This window comes from Podarcis gaigeae, assembly GCF_964106915.1.
Source record: "Podarcis gaigeae genome assembly, chromosome: 15".
In the NCBI taxonomy this organism is placed as follows: Eukaryota; Metazoa; Chordata; class Lepidosauria; order Squamata; family Lacertidae; genus Podarcis; species Podarcis gaigeae.
In genome coordinates, this window is record NC_139692.1 from 23,173,722 (window position 1) to 23,188,578 (window position 14,857).

At 47.1% G+C, this 14,857-nt stretch overlaps 2 protein-coding genes across 4 annotated transcripts in view; one reads left to right on the top strand and one right to left on the bottom strand.

Annotated features, from left to right (window-relative positions):
* Positions 1–14,857, top strand: part of TECTA (tectorin alpha) — an 88,851-nt gene that overhangs the window by 59,305 nt on the left and 14,689 nt on the right. For both annotated transcript variants that reach the window (XR_014558240.1, XM_083713921.1), the window contains exons 12-14: positions 3,789–3,988; positions 11,802–12,185; positions 13,360–13,646. Coding sequence is in view for 1 of the 2 variants with exons in the window: in XM_083713921.1 (XP_083570047.1) it covers positions 3,789–3,988; positions 11,802–12,185; positions 13,360–13,646 (871 nt within the window). In the remaining variant the exon portion in view is untranslated. The remainder of the gene's footprint in view (positions 1–3,788; positions 3,989–11,801; positions 12,186–13,359; positions 13,647–14,857) is intronic.
* Positions 5,242–14,857, bottom strand: part of LOC310832360 (uncharacterized protein) — a 42,904-nt gene continuing 33,288 nt past the window's right edge. Inside the window, exon 10 of one of the 2 annotated variants that reach the window (XR_014558246.1) lies at positions 5,242–5,631. The gene's annotated coding sequence lies outside the window, so the exon portion shown is untranslated. The remainder of the gene's footprint in view (positions 5,632–14,857) is intronic. The other variant, XM_083714117.1, reaches the window with a different exon arrangement.

The following is a 14,857-nucleotide window of genomic DNA, read 5'->3' on the forward strand; positions in this document are numbered from 1 at the left end:
AGGGAGGTCAACAGTAGGTGGCGCCAGAGCCACTGGCAGGCACAACCAACTCATTCTAGTTTCATCCCCATCCTTCTTCTTGGTGAGTTCTTCAAGAAGAGTGCCAAGGCTAGATCGTTACTCATTTCATTTCATGAGCATTACTGCCTCTGCATATGGAGGCAGAGCATAGCCGTCATGGCTAGTAGCCATGTATCACTTTCTCCTCTATGAATTAGTCTTATCCTCTTCCAAGCTGGTGGCCATCAATGTCTCCTGTGGAAGCAACTCCCAAGTGGGAGGCAGCTGCCCATCAGTGTCAACCCCTGAATTGGACGTAAGTAAGAACTCAGGCAGGTCGGAGATGGTGGAGGGCAGACTAAAGCTGGTAGGGTAGTGTGCCATGCACTCTAATGGACCAACTTTGGTTGAATCTGGTGTGCACACACACACACATTTTTAATCCTCCTGTCATTTCTGATCAAAGTTTTGATGCACTACCAAAAAAATAACCCCGCCCCACTTAGGTCAGAGGCTATAAGGAACTGGTTTTGCTTTTCAACCTGGAGTAGGGGACAGCCAGGTGTCTAACCTCCTGCCCCCCCCCCCACGGCCTGCTGTTACCCACCATTTTGTGTCAGGTTGACAATAGCAGAGGAAGCAAACTGCGCCCTCAAAAGACTTGATCTGGCCTCAAGACTGCCATTTGCTGACTCCTGTGTTGGTCGGTGGAGCTGAAGAAAGGTGTTTGCACAATGTCAGCCTTGGTGTCTCTGTTGTACTGGTTTCCAATGGCAGAGGAAGGGGCAGGGAGGAGGTCTGCCCCGGGTGCCATCTCTCGGGGGGGGGGTGACAAGAAGGCACTCTATGGGGGGGCTTGTCCCGCCACCCCCGGGTGCAGCAGCACGAGCCACTGTCATCATACTGCCACAGCCATGTGTGGAGGATCCGGAGGATCCCTCCACCACGAGCGGAGGACCGTGCTGCCACCTCTGCAGCTGCGAGTGGAGGAGCCCGCCATGAGCAGAGGATCCCCCTGCCACCGCTGCAGCCGTGAACAGAGGATCCCACCACTGTCTGTATGGCGCTCGAGAGGCGCCGGCATTATCAGCGCCGCTGTGCATGCATCGTACGTAGCGGTGCTATGCATGCACTGTACGTAGCAGCACTGTGTATGCGCTGCTGGCAGTTTGTCCCGCCCCTGTGGGCGGTTCGCCCCACCCAACACCCCGCACCGGGTGCTTTTCCTTTGCCCTGCTGGTTTCAGAACTCTGAACAATATACTGTCTCTCTTCAGATCTCCAGATTTTCTTGTGTTCAGAATAGAGCCTTCTTCATTACAGTTCCCATTTAGATATTAGGTGGCTGCTCCATGTTAAGACTGTCTCTCCTCAGTACAGAAGGTCAGACAAAAAGCCTACCCAGGCTGTTATGTACTGAAGTTCTCACCCTGGGCCAGCAGGGGGATACTGTAGATAGTTATGCAAATAAAGGATCGAAAGTGACGTTCAGTGATTGGATAGTTTGTATGCAAATGAAGGGTCGAAAGTGACGTTCAGTGATTGGCTAGTTACAGAAAATGGTTACTGTTGCATTCTAGTGGAGCTCTATATAAGCAGGCTGACTGAGCTCCTCAGTTCAGTTCTGTTCCAGCTTACAAATAAGAATCACTGTGTTGTCTGATATGTTCGCCCACAATTTAACACTGGCGACGAGGATGGGATCAATGGACATCAGAGCACAGCCAGATGCGGCCATCCTCTGAACTGAGCTGAATCACTGAGCTGAATCACTGAGCGAAATCACTGAGCGAAATCACTGAACAGAACCAATTCAGAGCTGATTGTTCTGGCTAGAGCACTGCGTTCCATCCATCGCCCTTCACGCTGGCTTCACTTGTGCCTCTACCGCCGTTTGCGCCAGCCTCTGAATCATGGGACTCCTTCCTCGCTCGGTTCGACTGCTACCTCCAAGCCAACGAGCTGACAGCAGTATCAAAGGAATGGAAGCGGGGCCTGAGGTGTTTGAGACGGCCCGAGCATTGGTTGTGCCTGAAGCAGTCCAGGCAACACCATGGGACACGATCCAAGAGAAGCTCCGCAACAACTACGCGCCAAAGCCGTCCATGATTGCTGCCCGCCATGCGTTTTACCACCGGAACCAGGCAGAGGGGGAGTCAATCAACAACTACACCACCGCCCTGCGACAGGCTGCAATGCACTGCGAGTTCCGAGACTTAAACGATGCCCTGATGGATCGAATTGTCTGCGGGGTCCGGGACATCCATCTGCAACGGCGTCTCCTCACCAAGCCAGACCTCATGCTGCAGGAGATCCGTAAGGCCAGCAGCCCGCGTCTTGCTAGGAAGCCAGTTCCAGTGCATCACGAAGAGGCCAGCAGTGATGAGGCATTCTCCAGTGAAGACGATGACGTGCACCAGACAAAGCGGGAGCACAGGAAGTTCCGACAGAAGTCCAAGGGCCAACCGGAATGTGCCAGCTGCGGAGGCAACCATTCCCATGCCAAGTGTCGATTCAGAGACGCCATCTATCAGACGTGTTCCAGAAGGGGCCACATCGCTAAGGTCTGCCAATTGGCTCCGTCTGACACCCCCCCTTCACTGACTCGCAAGTCCAAGTCTTCACTCCAGTCTGCCAAGGAAAGCTGTTTCGCTCTCACCAACTGCCGCTGCCCGTCTGGAACCATGATTGGCCAAACCGACTCGCCTACGCAACGCAAGCTGAACATCACGGTGCTCATTGAAGGAGCTCCATGTGACATGGAGATCGACACCGGGTCTCCCCTGTCCATCGTGTCTTGGAGCACCATGAAAAGACTGGTACCCAGAGTGTCCAAAAGGCAGCTCGACTCTCACCGCGTACACCTGAGAGACTACCAGGGAAACGACATTCCCATGGTAGGCGTTGGCCAGTTCCAGATCGCCTTCAAGGATTTTTTGGGCCTGCTCCGACTGGTGGTGGTCGAAAGTCAGCAGCCAAGCCTCCTAGGGCTAGACTGCTTTGATGCCCTTGGCCTGGAAGTCACTTACCTCTAGGCCTTGCAGAACCTTTGCTCAACGCATCTGTGCCTATTATCAGCCTATGCTTGCATCTCTTTCTCGTCATTTGACCGTAAAGTGTCTGGAGCCAACGTGCCATGTAGATCTCCTCCCCTTTTCTTGTCTCTCAATAAGTATTGTCTTTATCAGTTGGAGAGGGAGAAAAGGAAGCACTCCTTTTGGCTTAGTCTTTTCCTTGGTGGTAACTGCAGCACTGAATTTTAGAGGGAGCATGAGGAAGATGGTGGCAATTCCCCCCTCCCCATATTTCAGGTTCCTTGTTGGGGGCAATAGTGCTGAGCAAGGGGGGTTGGCCCGCTGCTTCTCCCACTTGGTTTCAAGGACAGAAGCAATGCATCTCTGGGAATTACAAAAAGCCAGTGTGGTGTAGTGGTTAAGAGCGGTAGATTCGTAATCTGGTGAACCAGGTTTGATTCCCCGCTCCTCCACATGCAGCTGCTGGGTGACCTTGGGCCAGTCACACTTCTCTGAAGTCTCTCAGCCCCACTCACCTCACAGAGTGTTTGTTGTGGGGGAGGAAGGGAAAGGAGATTGTTAGCCGCTTTGAGACTCCTTAGGGTAGTGATAAAGCGGGATATCAAATCCAGACTCTTCTCCTTCTTCTCAGGCCCTTGGTCATACTGGGCCTTCTGGTGTGCATGCGCTCTCAAAGGCAAGAGGGGAACATTGAAGTTTGGCCATCAGGCAGGGGTGTGTTGCTGTGTTAAGAAGCTTTTCCTCTTTTTTTCAGCGGTCAGCTGCCCTCCCAACAGCCACTATGAGAGTTGTGTGAGTGTGTGCCAGCCCCGCTGTGCTGCCATCCGGCTGAAAAGTGACTGCAACCATTATTGCGTCGAAGGATGCCAGTGTGATGCGGGCTACGTCCTCAACGGCAAGAGCTGCATCCTACCTCACAACTGTGGCTGCTATTCTGACGGCAAATATTATGAGGTAAGGCACCAATTCCAAAATGGCGGCTCCCAGGGCTTCTCAATTGTTTTGTGAGCATCTTCTTAGTCATAAGAATATAAGGAGGCTTCTAGCCACGTTGCCTATGATCTGCCTTCACAGCTGGAAGCACAGGAGCCAACTCTTAGAGGCTGAGGTGTCTACGGCCCCCCAATAAAATATTTGAGGGGGCTGGGGGACCCCAACGCTGATGAACATTGCCATTCAAATGGTGTCTGTGCACTGTGTCATGTGATTGATTATGCAGGGTAGGGCTTACTTGGGTTCCCTTCAATATTTTGTTCAAGTTGGCACCCCTTGTAGGAAGCAGTAATGTTTCTGAATACCACTTGCTGGAAATGAGGGTGCTTTGTGTTCGAATCCTGCTTTCATGTTTCCCACAGGCAGATCTGGTTGGCCCCTATGAGAACAGCATGCTGAACCAGATGGGCCATTGGACTCAACCAGCAGGCTCTTCTTTATGTTCTCAGGTTAAAATTTAGGAATAGTGGCATGTTTCACATTAACTTTCTTATCCTACAAATATGTTCTTTGAAGTACGTTGTATTGATTTCGATGGGCTTAAGAGTGCTATTCCCCACCCTAGTTCTGTATCTGATGAAAGTGAGCAATAGGGATCGGCTCTTTTTGAAAATATTGACTGATGGTGGATAAAAGCACCCTGCAAAGTGTCTTTCCTTCAAATAACCCCAGGATCAGGATTATCAAGTACCCCCAGGGATCTGCCAATGTGGTGGTGGTGGGGATGCTACTTATCTGAATGGGGAACAGGTTTATCGCTTTCTTGTCTGGCAGCGTCTATGTTTTGGTGGACTCAGATAAGCTCCCTTGTTAAGGCAAAACTCATCTTAGAAGTTCAAACTACTTTTAAATTGAAATTTTGAGTGTTTGCTTGCATGGTTGTTGTCTTAAAAAAACAATTAAAAATGCATATATGTATTATATTCTTTCTGTGACTTGGATGAATTTTCCATGAGGATCAAGCTTAAAATATCCAAAGGGGATATCAGAATGAAGCGAGATCCTGCTCAAAAGCTCCTTTGCATTCATCAAGATTCATTTTTAAAACATGTGGCAGCAAATCTGAAGCACAGCTTTCATGGTTCATGTTGCTTTAAGGAGGAATGTGGGGGGGGGGGACCTCTCTGTTTTAACGCGGGCTCTGATGCATCATAAGTGTTGCATAAAAAAGAGGGTTTCTTCAAGGAGTACTCCTCATCTATATTCTTCCAAGCAGCAGCAACAATGACAAAAAAAAAAATAAAAAAATAAAAACCAGCTGTAGAATTTGAAATCGCACACTGCAAATTATGGTGTTTTTCTACCCTAAGCTGCCTGTGGGATTGGATTGTAAATGGTTTCCAAATGAGAAGAAACCAGAGGATGGAGATGGAATGCTCTCTATCTGCCGTCGTTGCGTCTGACAATGTCTCTGCCTTAATAGCTTGATTTTGGGGGATGTAAACACAATGCCCTTGGGAACTCGCTCGCGCTTCTTCAGAAGGGTGAAATTTCCTCATAGATAATTTGCGGGTACTGCAGGCAGCCGTATCTCTCTCTCTGCTATGCTAGTTTGCATTGCTGTCAGCTTTCGGTCTCCTTCTCCATTACCTTACAGCGTGATCCTGAAATAATGAACAACGGTGGTGCATTTAGTGGCATAGTTCTGTGCGTTATGTAATATTAATCAGTTTAATCCACACAATGGAATGACAAATTCCCTGTAATGAGGCTGAGCTTCCAGACTTGCTTTTGCATGGTGGGGTGTGGGGGAATACGACAAAATTAAACTTTAATTTGATGACCTCATTTGCATGAACCGAGAGGGAGATCCTTCGCTGTTGCTTATGCCAGTGTGACTACTGAATCCCAAGGATTTACTCCTAGTTTATATCAGTGAAAGATATAAATTCAGGAGAAAAGAGATTTTTAGGCTTTGAATTCACTGATCTGAAATAATAAATGGGTGAGACAGGAGCACAATCAGAAACCTGATTGGAGCCTTCTTGTTTTGTTTTGGGGATAATGAATAAATATGTAGCATTTCAGTGATGCCCATAGTTCCAGCTTGTGACAGCCCTCGTTTTTTAATACAAGTCCTGATAAATCACTATCCCTGTTTGTCTCTATTTTTGCTGTGTGCTGATGCCTTGTAAAGATTTTGGCAGTGCAGGTTGCTAGAGTTGTTGCCAGTCTTCAGAGCTGAGCTTCCAACTCAAGTTATATCTCTGGGTCGGAAGTAGGTTCTTCTTGCATCTAGCGCACATGCTTTGAAATGTATGTTCATTGGCAGTCTGTCATGTGATAAGAGCACATGATTTGCATGAGGACTCAAGCCCTGCCTTGAAGAACTGAAAATCTGGAGAACCACAAAACTTGAAAGATCATGTTGTTGTTGTTGTTGTTGTTGTTGTTTAGTCGTTTCCAACTCTTCATGACCCCATGGACCAGAGCAGACCAGGCACTCCTGTCTTCCACTGCCTCCCGCAGTTTGGTCAAACTCATGCTGGTAGCTTTGAGAACACTGTCCAACCATCTCGTCCTCTTCTCCTTGTGCCCTCCATCTTTCCCAACATCAGGGTCTTTTCCAGGGAGTCTTCTCTTCTCATAAGGTGGCCAAAGTATTGGAGCCTTATCTTCACGATCTGTCCTTCCAGTGAGCACTCAGGGCTGATTTCCTTAAGAATGGAGAGGTTTGATCTTCTTGCAGTCCATGGGACTCTCAAGAGTCTCCTCCAGCACCATAATTCAAAAACATCAATTCTCCAGCCTTCTTTATGGTCCAGCTCTCACTTCCATACATCACATATAATCATAGAATTGTAGAGTCATAAAGAAACCCTGGGGGTCATCTCTAGTCTAAGCTCCTGCAATGCAGGAATGTCAACTGAAGCATCTGTGACTGATGGCCACCCAACCTCTGCTCAAAAACCTCCAAAGAAGGAGAGATCACCACCTCTTGTAGGAGTCTGCTCCGCTGTCAAACAGCTCTTACCACCAGAAAGTTCTTACAGATGTTTCGTCAGAATCTCATTTCTTCTAACTTGAATCCATTGTCTCGGGTCCAAGTTACAAGAAAAGAGATTCCAACATCAGGATAATTACATTCTGATCCACACATTAGTCTAAGTTTGCATTCAGATGTGGAGAATAATATTTTAGTTTTCCTGATTATAATGCTAACACTTCTAGCTCATTTTTAATGTTCCTTTCCCACTGCAGTACCTGTTGCATTATGGAACTGTGGCTTTTTGACCGATATACTGGCACGCTGTGCTAAATTTCATTCACATCAGTGGGCGTGCTGCAGCAAAAGAATGGTTGTCATTTTAAACAACATCACTACTCCCCCAGCCTTTCTGCACATGCCTTTTGCTCCCCCATGGTTCCCCCATGAAAAGAGGAAGGAAGAACTGTGTATCACCCCGGATTTCCTCACTCTGCTCCTGTGATTTTCCAGTGTAAAGGGTCAGCAAATTGACTTTTTTTTTCTAAATCAAATAACATGGAAGTGAATGCTAAACATGTTATGTTCCTTCAGTTTTCCAAAAGTGACTATTATGTCACTTGAAAGCCCATATATAATACAAAAATTAAGAGGCAGGGTAATTCTGGGGGGAATGGAATAAATCACTATGTGGATGCAACCAAAAAGGTGCAGATCCAATCAGTTTGTATCCAAATTCCTACATGTCTCCCGTGAAATGTTGAAGGATAGAGATAATTTGTTATGGAATTATTTTGATGTTCAAAAGACCCTTTACCTCTTCTTTCAAAGTCATAATTGCAACCCTGTCGCAAGGTCTGTTGTATTGCCAGTTTGGACTGCAGGATGGCTGCCAGGAATAATGACTCGTGTAGCCAGCTTTGCCTCTCCACTTTCTAGCAGTTACTTTCTTTTACACTGTGGCTACCGCAGCCCCTTATCAACTGAGAAGTAAGCTCATGCGCTCAATTATTCTATAAATCTAATAACAAGAGGGGTGGAATGTAATGTGTGCTCCTCTGCAAAAGTACACATCGGTGGTCAACAGGATATTTGTTGAGCTCTGTTTGGAACGAGGAGAGAAGAGAGGTTGCTGTGGAAACTGTAACTTTGAATTTCCTTGCTTTTACGAGCGATAAAGGTGTCAGCGAGCAGTATTGGTTTGCAATTTTTCACACCCCTTTTTGGGCGGCCAGAATTAAGCCCTCAAGCAGTGGCGTAGCGTGGGGGTTGGAGGGGGGCCAGCCACACCAGGCGCAACATCTGGGGGGGCGCTCGCACTCGCAGTGCTAAAATCAGTGCTAAAATCCACAGGTTAGGGGACACAAATTACTTGCCTTGCCCCGGGTGCTGACAACCCACGCTACGCCACTGCCCTCAAGTCAGGTTGTGTGTAAAAACAAACCTGGAGGAAGGGAGGGAAGGCAAGGAGCACTGGAAAGCTTGCTGACCTTGCAGTGCTTTGGCCGACTTATAGGGAAGTGATCCTTTCATTCATTTGCCCTTGTCTGTTGGAAGCAGTGCTTTTTTCTGGCCCCACTCAACGGTACATTCCTCGCACCCTCATGGTCCCTTCCAACTCTACGATTCTACTTTTCCTTCCCCCATCCACCATGCCCAGTTCCTAAGAAAAAGGCTGATTAGGTGGAAAGGCAACTGTCAATGCTTTTATTCCAGACTGACACTACAGTGGTACCTCGGGTTACATATGCTTCAGGTTACAGACTGCGCTAACCCAGAAATAGTACCTCGGGTTAAGAATTTTGCTTCAGGATGAGAACAGAAATCGTGCTCTGGTAGTGCGGCAGCAGCAGGAGGCCCCATTAGCTAAAGTGGTGCTTCAGGTTAAGAACAGTTTCAGGTTAAGAATGGACCTCCAGAATGAATTAAGTATTTAACCCGAGGTACCACTGTATTTTCAGGTGGGATTCAGTCACATACTGGCAAATTCAAGTTGTCAAACTAAAGCTGTTTCTCTTGTGCAACCAACCTGGCTGCTTCCTCCCCAAATTGGACTTTATGTGATAAGGAAAGTGTCGAGAAAATGCACTAGAAAGTGGGGCATAAACAATTTCTTGATACAATGTCATCTAACCTGCCCGCAAATGAACCGGAATGAAAACTCAGCAGATAACCAGTGTTGTCTAACCTACCTGCAAACTTTGGACATACAAATCGGGATGAATGGTGAATAAACAGCAACCTTTCCCCACAGTTAACGATAGTTCAGAAATTGTGTTAGGCTAAGGGCAGGCTCACACATGTATGTATGACACTTGATTATTCAGCCGTTGATAGCTGTCAATTGAATGTGAACTATTTCCACCCTACAACTCTTCATTCACTCAAATGTAACACCATACTATGGTTTGGCATTGTGTGTGCAAACAGAGCCTCATGTTCAGCTGTTTCTTTCTTCCATTGCATGACACAACTTCTTCACTTACTGTTAGGTTCTCAGCAAACCATGGCCTGCCCTTATACCAGGATACAAAACCTTGTTTATTTCCTTGATTGGGATCCTGGTTTGAGGGCAAACTGTATTTTGCATAAACCATAGTTTTCTGTGTTCAGACACAATGGCAAACAATGGAGAAGGAAGCAGGAATGCACAAGCATGAGGCTCTGCTCATGCATGTAAGGCCAAACCATAGTTTGGTGTTACAACTGAGCATAACCCATGTTTTAGAGATGATGTGAGATGATATGGAAGTTCTGTCAGTGGCAGCTGACCCAAAATAGCTATGTCTCAAATGCAAATCATCACCCACTGCTACGATCACCAACTGATGAACATGCATCTGGGAATGAGGATGACAGATGAATCCAGATATGCACTTAATATAATGAAAGTCCCAAGATTTTCTTTTGTATGTATGACTGTTGCTCTTTGCCAAGCCTACTAGTGCACACTTTAAGGATTTTCTGGCCATATTTAGGAGCACACACAGGCATCACATCACAGATAGGCAGCCATTCTCCAGGAAACGACCCTTTGGGATGCCTGCATGTACTCTGGGGAGAAGTACACAGACAAAATCCACAGGTTTCAGTGTGATAAATGCCTAAAGTCCCAGCCACCCGCAGATCAGCTGACAACACGCAGGGTGTCTGTTTAAATAGGTACTACATGACTGCCCTCTCCTGGTTGCAAGGAACACTCTATGTCAATCAGCACAAGAGTCTGCAGAGCCCTGTTCTGTTGCAAATGTCTTGAAACCAAACCAAAGTAAGTTTTAGGGTCAGGCCACTATCTGCTTGAAAAGATTATGATGGTCTTTGTTTCTAAAGAGAAGTATTGATATATTGCCCTCTCCCGAAACACCAGGGTAGTATACAAATGAGTGGCTACTCAAGGGACATTTTAAGGCAACTGCTCAAGTGTACTGGCATAAAAAGGTATTCAGGAGATTCTTGAAAGCCCATAGTAAGGATGCCTGCCAAATACAGATTTGGAAGAGTGTTTCGCAGGATGGAAATAGCAACACTAAATGCTCAGCTCCTAGTGGAGGCCAATGTGGTGTAGTGGTTAAGAGCGATAGTCTCGTAATCTGGGGAACCGGGTTCGCGTCTCCGCTCCTCCACATGCAGCTGCTGAGTGACCTTGGGCCAGTCACACTTCTCTGAAGTCTCTCAGCCCCACTCACCTCACAGAGTGTTTGTTGTGGGGGAGGAAGGGAAAGGAGAATGTTAGCCGCTTTGAGACTCCTTAAAGGGAGTGAAAGGCGGGATATCAAATCCAAACTCTTCTTCTTCTTCTTCTTGGGCCTCTATAATGCAGCAGACAACAGCACTTCTCCAGATTCCCTCAGTGTTCGGGCTGGGATATAGGGCTCTGTGAGTTCTTAAGGTACCCGGGACCGAGCAGTAGTAACAACAACAAACATAATTCTTGTTTTGTAGCTAGCATTGCTCTGTATGAATGGGATCCATTTCTCACATTGCCTTTTCTGACCAGGGAGCATCATTTCTTTTTCTCAATCCATGTATATTACATCAAACAGTGGAAACGTGGTAGGGGTCTTAATACACATGATTGTCCGAATGTGAAAAAAAGCAATTTCATTTGATTCTTTTTAAAATGTATCTCTCACTTTCTCTTCAAAAGAAATAAAAGCAGCTAACAATGTGGGTATAATTAAAACAATCTGGACCATCACAACACTAAACAAAATTGGCGCAACAGCAAACAATAAAGCACTGAAGCAAACCTGCATAACCCCATCAAAGCAGTAAGCAAAGAAATGAAATCAATATGAAGACACAATCTCATCAACAGCAACAAGAAGGACATTCAGAAATGGCAGTCAGCCACCACTAAAAGCCTCCCAGAAGAGTCAGATCGTATCTAGAAGGCTGACAGACAATGGTTGTGTACACACTATTCATTTAAAGCGCACTCTCTTCCTCAAAGAATCCTGGGAACAGAGCTACAATTCCCAGTACCCTTAAAAAACTCTAATCCCCAGAACTCCCTGAGGGAGTGGAAATGTGCTTTAAATGATGGGAGCCAGCATGCTTTCCTGGGTACAGTGTTCTGTAGGGTTGGTATCATGACCAAAAAGGTATCACTCCTCAGACCCACCCACCCCACTTGTTAGCCAGCAGGCACAGAACACGACCCAGAACCTCAGGTGTTGGAAAAAGTGCATGTGCTTTGGATTCTTGTCTTTAATTTGGGCATTCAGTGTGACCACATGTACACCCTTTTTTGGATGGATCCGCTGTCAGCTTTCATGTTATTGCTTTTCATGTTTCATGTTTTGTTCACCTTATTGCTTCCTTCTCTTTCTTGCTCATTTCCTGCAGCCCAAGCAGCTCTTCTGGAGCAGCGACTGCACCCGCCGCTGCCGCTGTTTCCGCCGCAACCTCATCCAGTGCGACCCACGGCAGTGCAAGTCGGACGAGGAGTGCGCCCTCCGGAATGGAGTTCGTGGCTGCTTCAGCAAGAAGAGTTCCTACTGCATTGCGGCAGGTGGAGGGGTGTTCCGCACGTTTGATGGTGCCTTCCTCCGCTTCCCTGCCAACTGCGCCTTTGTCCTCTCCACAATCTGCCAGAAACTCCCTGATGTCTCCTTCCAGCTCATCATCAATTTTGATAAGTGGTCGTCCCCAAACCTGACAGTCATCTCACCTGTTTACTTCTATATCAATGAAGAACAGATTCTTATCAGCGATCGTAATACTGTCAAGGTACAGTACTGACTCATTTAGAATGCTAAATCGTAAGAGCCTGCTGGATGAAACCAGTGGCCCATAGACCCAGCATCCTGTTCTCATAGTGGCCAACCAGATGCCCATGGGATGCCCACAAGCTGGACCTGAGCACAAGAGTGCTGTCCCCCTCTGGTGGTTTCTAGCAACTGGTATTCAGAAGCATTCTGCACCTAACAGTGGAAGCAGAACAAGAGCCATCAGGGGCAATTTAATCCATAGGTAGCTGGTGGTCCCCTAGGAACTGTCTAAATCCCAAGACTCCAGTAATGATACACAGCATCCTATTCCAGGTAGTAAGCAAACCCATGGGGGCAGGGGTGTTCAGCCAAGAGTTCATGTACAAACGGGGCTCTTGACACATCCAAGTAGATTCCTGGATGTGTAGAGAAGTTACACACCAGCAAGGATCAGATGGTGCTTCAGTAGCAATTTGGAGTTCACCGAGGTTCTAAATAGGCTGCACATCATTCCAGGTGGCTACCTTAACCCCCACCAATGAAAGACCCTGTATTTAAAGGGGCCATGCTTAATTCAGTAGGCCCTGGCAGTGTTGTGAAGATGGAGGCTCAACTGCAATTTCTGGAGTGGACTGTTTGGGATAGGAGAGTGATGACAGCAGGCTCCAGGGAAAGTGGGATGGTTTGAGCTGAGACTGAATCCTTGCTCCAATCTGTCACTTTCTTGAAGTCCATGGTCTCACCCTTTAGGTACAGAAAATCTGATCCTGGTGTTATGACCTACTTAGGCTAATATTAGGTGCTTGTCTTGACTGTTAACTAGGACCTGAACCTGTAGCCTCTGAAATTGAAAGCCCCTCTAGCACTAGCTGAAGAGTTGGCTTTCCTTGCTAACAGAAAGTCCCAATCTTTTTTTTTTGGGAAAGTATCTGGTTGGAAATTTGGACACTGAATTCTGAAATTCAAATTTATTCATTCCAAAATTCAGCTAAACCAATCAGCTTAATTTGATGTCTTCATTGTGTAAGATGACTGGCATCAAGTTCTCACACACAATTGGAACATAGGAGTTTAAACCTTCCAAACTGAGTCTTACAATTTTTCATATGATCTTGTCCATTTTTATAAGTTAGCCAGAAAAGAGAAAAAGATGCATTAATGTAGCATGAAATATTGCTTGATTTCTTGATCAGGTGAATGGGACACAGGTGAACGTCCCCTTTGTGACTGGTTTGTCAACCAAAATCTACAGCATAGAGGGCTTCCTGGTCATTGATACCAGCCCAGATATCCAGATCCATTACAATGGCTTCAACGTCATCAAAATCGCCATCAGTGAGCGACTGCAGAATAAAGTATGTGGCCTTTGCGGGAATTTCAACGGGGATCGCACAGATGATTATGTCACCTTGCGAGGGAAGCCGGTGGTGAGCAGTGTGTTCCTGGCCCAGAGTTGGAAGACGAATGGCATGCAGAAGAGGTACATGGAGTGATGCAGGGGGGCTGGGGAAAGGGTGCACATTCCAGCCAGGCAAAAGCAATTGAGGGCAGGGCAAGACAAAAGCAATTGAGAAGGATGTGGAGCAGCACCAATGAAAGACATGGCCTGAGGAGAAGAGGTGTGGTTTAGAGATGGGATGGGACTCAGAGGCACTGTTTTACAGTGGCTCTGTTCCTTCCTAGAGAGGTGAACCCAGAAGGTGGTGCTGGGGGACTCCTGTTGGCCTGCGGGGTCCCTCAGGGTTCTGCTCTGTCCCCCATGCTATTTAACAAAAAAACACTAGGAGAGGTTGATGGGGTTCAGTGCCACCAGTATGCTGATGACACTCAGGACTCAGCTATACAGCTACAAATAAAACGTTTTAAGTGTGTTGTAAAGTTCAATATAGGGGACGCAGGTGGCGCTGTGGGTTAAAGCCTCAGCGCCTAGGACTTGCCGATCGAAAGGTCGGCGGTTCGAATCCCTGCGGCGGGGTGCGCTCCCGCTGCTCGGTCCCAGCGCCTGCCAACCTAGCAGTTCGAAAGCACCTCCGGGTGCAAGTAGATAAATAGGGACCGCTTACCAGTGGGAAGGTAAACGGCGTTTCCGTGTGCGGCTCTGGCTCGCCAGAGCAGCGATGTCACACTGGCCACGTGACCCGGAAGTGTCTCCGGACAGCGCTGGCCCCTGGCCTCTTGAGTGAGATGGGCGCACAACCCCAGAGTCTGTCAAGACTGGCCCGTACGGGCAGGGGTACCTTTACCTTTACCTTTAAAGTTCAATATACAAATGTGACACTAGGTGGCGAAAGTGAGCTATGGCAAAGTCAATGTATTTTTTCCCCAAAAAAAACTTTTTTAAAAGCATTTTCACAACGTTTTTTCTATGTGTGTAGATGATTCCACCTCAGTTCTATTTCTCCTTTCCACCTAGAGCCAAGGAAGCTGTCTCGGTTCTAAACCAGCGTCTGTCATCAGTAATGGACTGGATGAGGGTGAACAAATTGTAGTTTAATTCAGGCAAGATAGAGGTGCTCTTGGTCAGTCGGCAGGCAGAACAGGGAATAGGGATTCAGCCTGTGCTGGATGGGGTAACACTTCCCCTGAAGACACAGGTTCGCAGTTTAGGGATGGTCCTGGACTCAGCCCTGAACATGAATGGCCAGGAGTGCATTTGCACAGTGAAAGCTAGTGCACCAGCTGCACCCATTC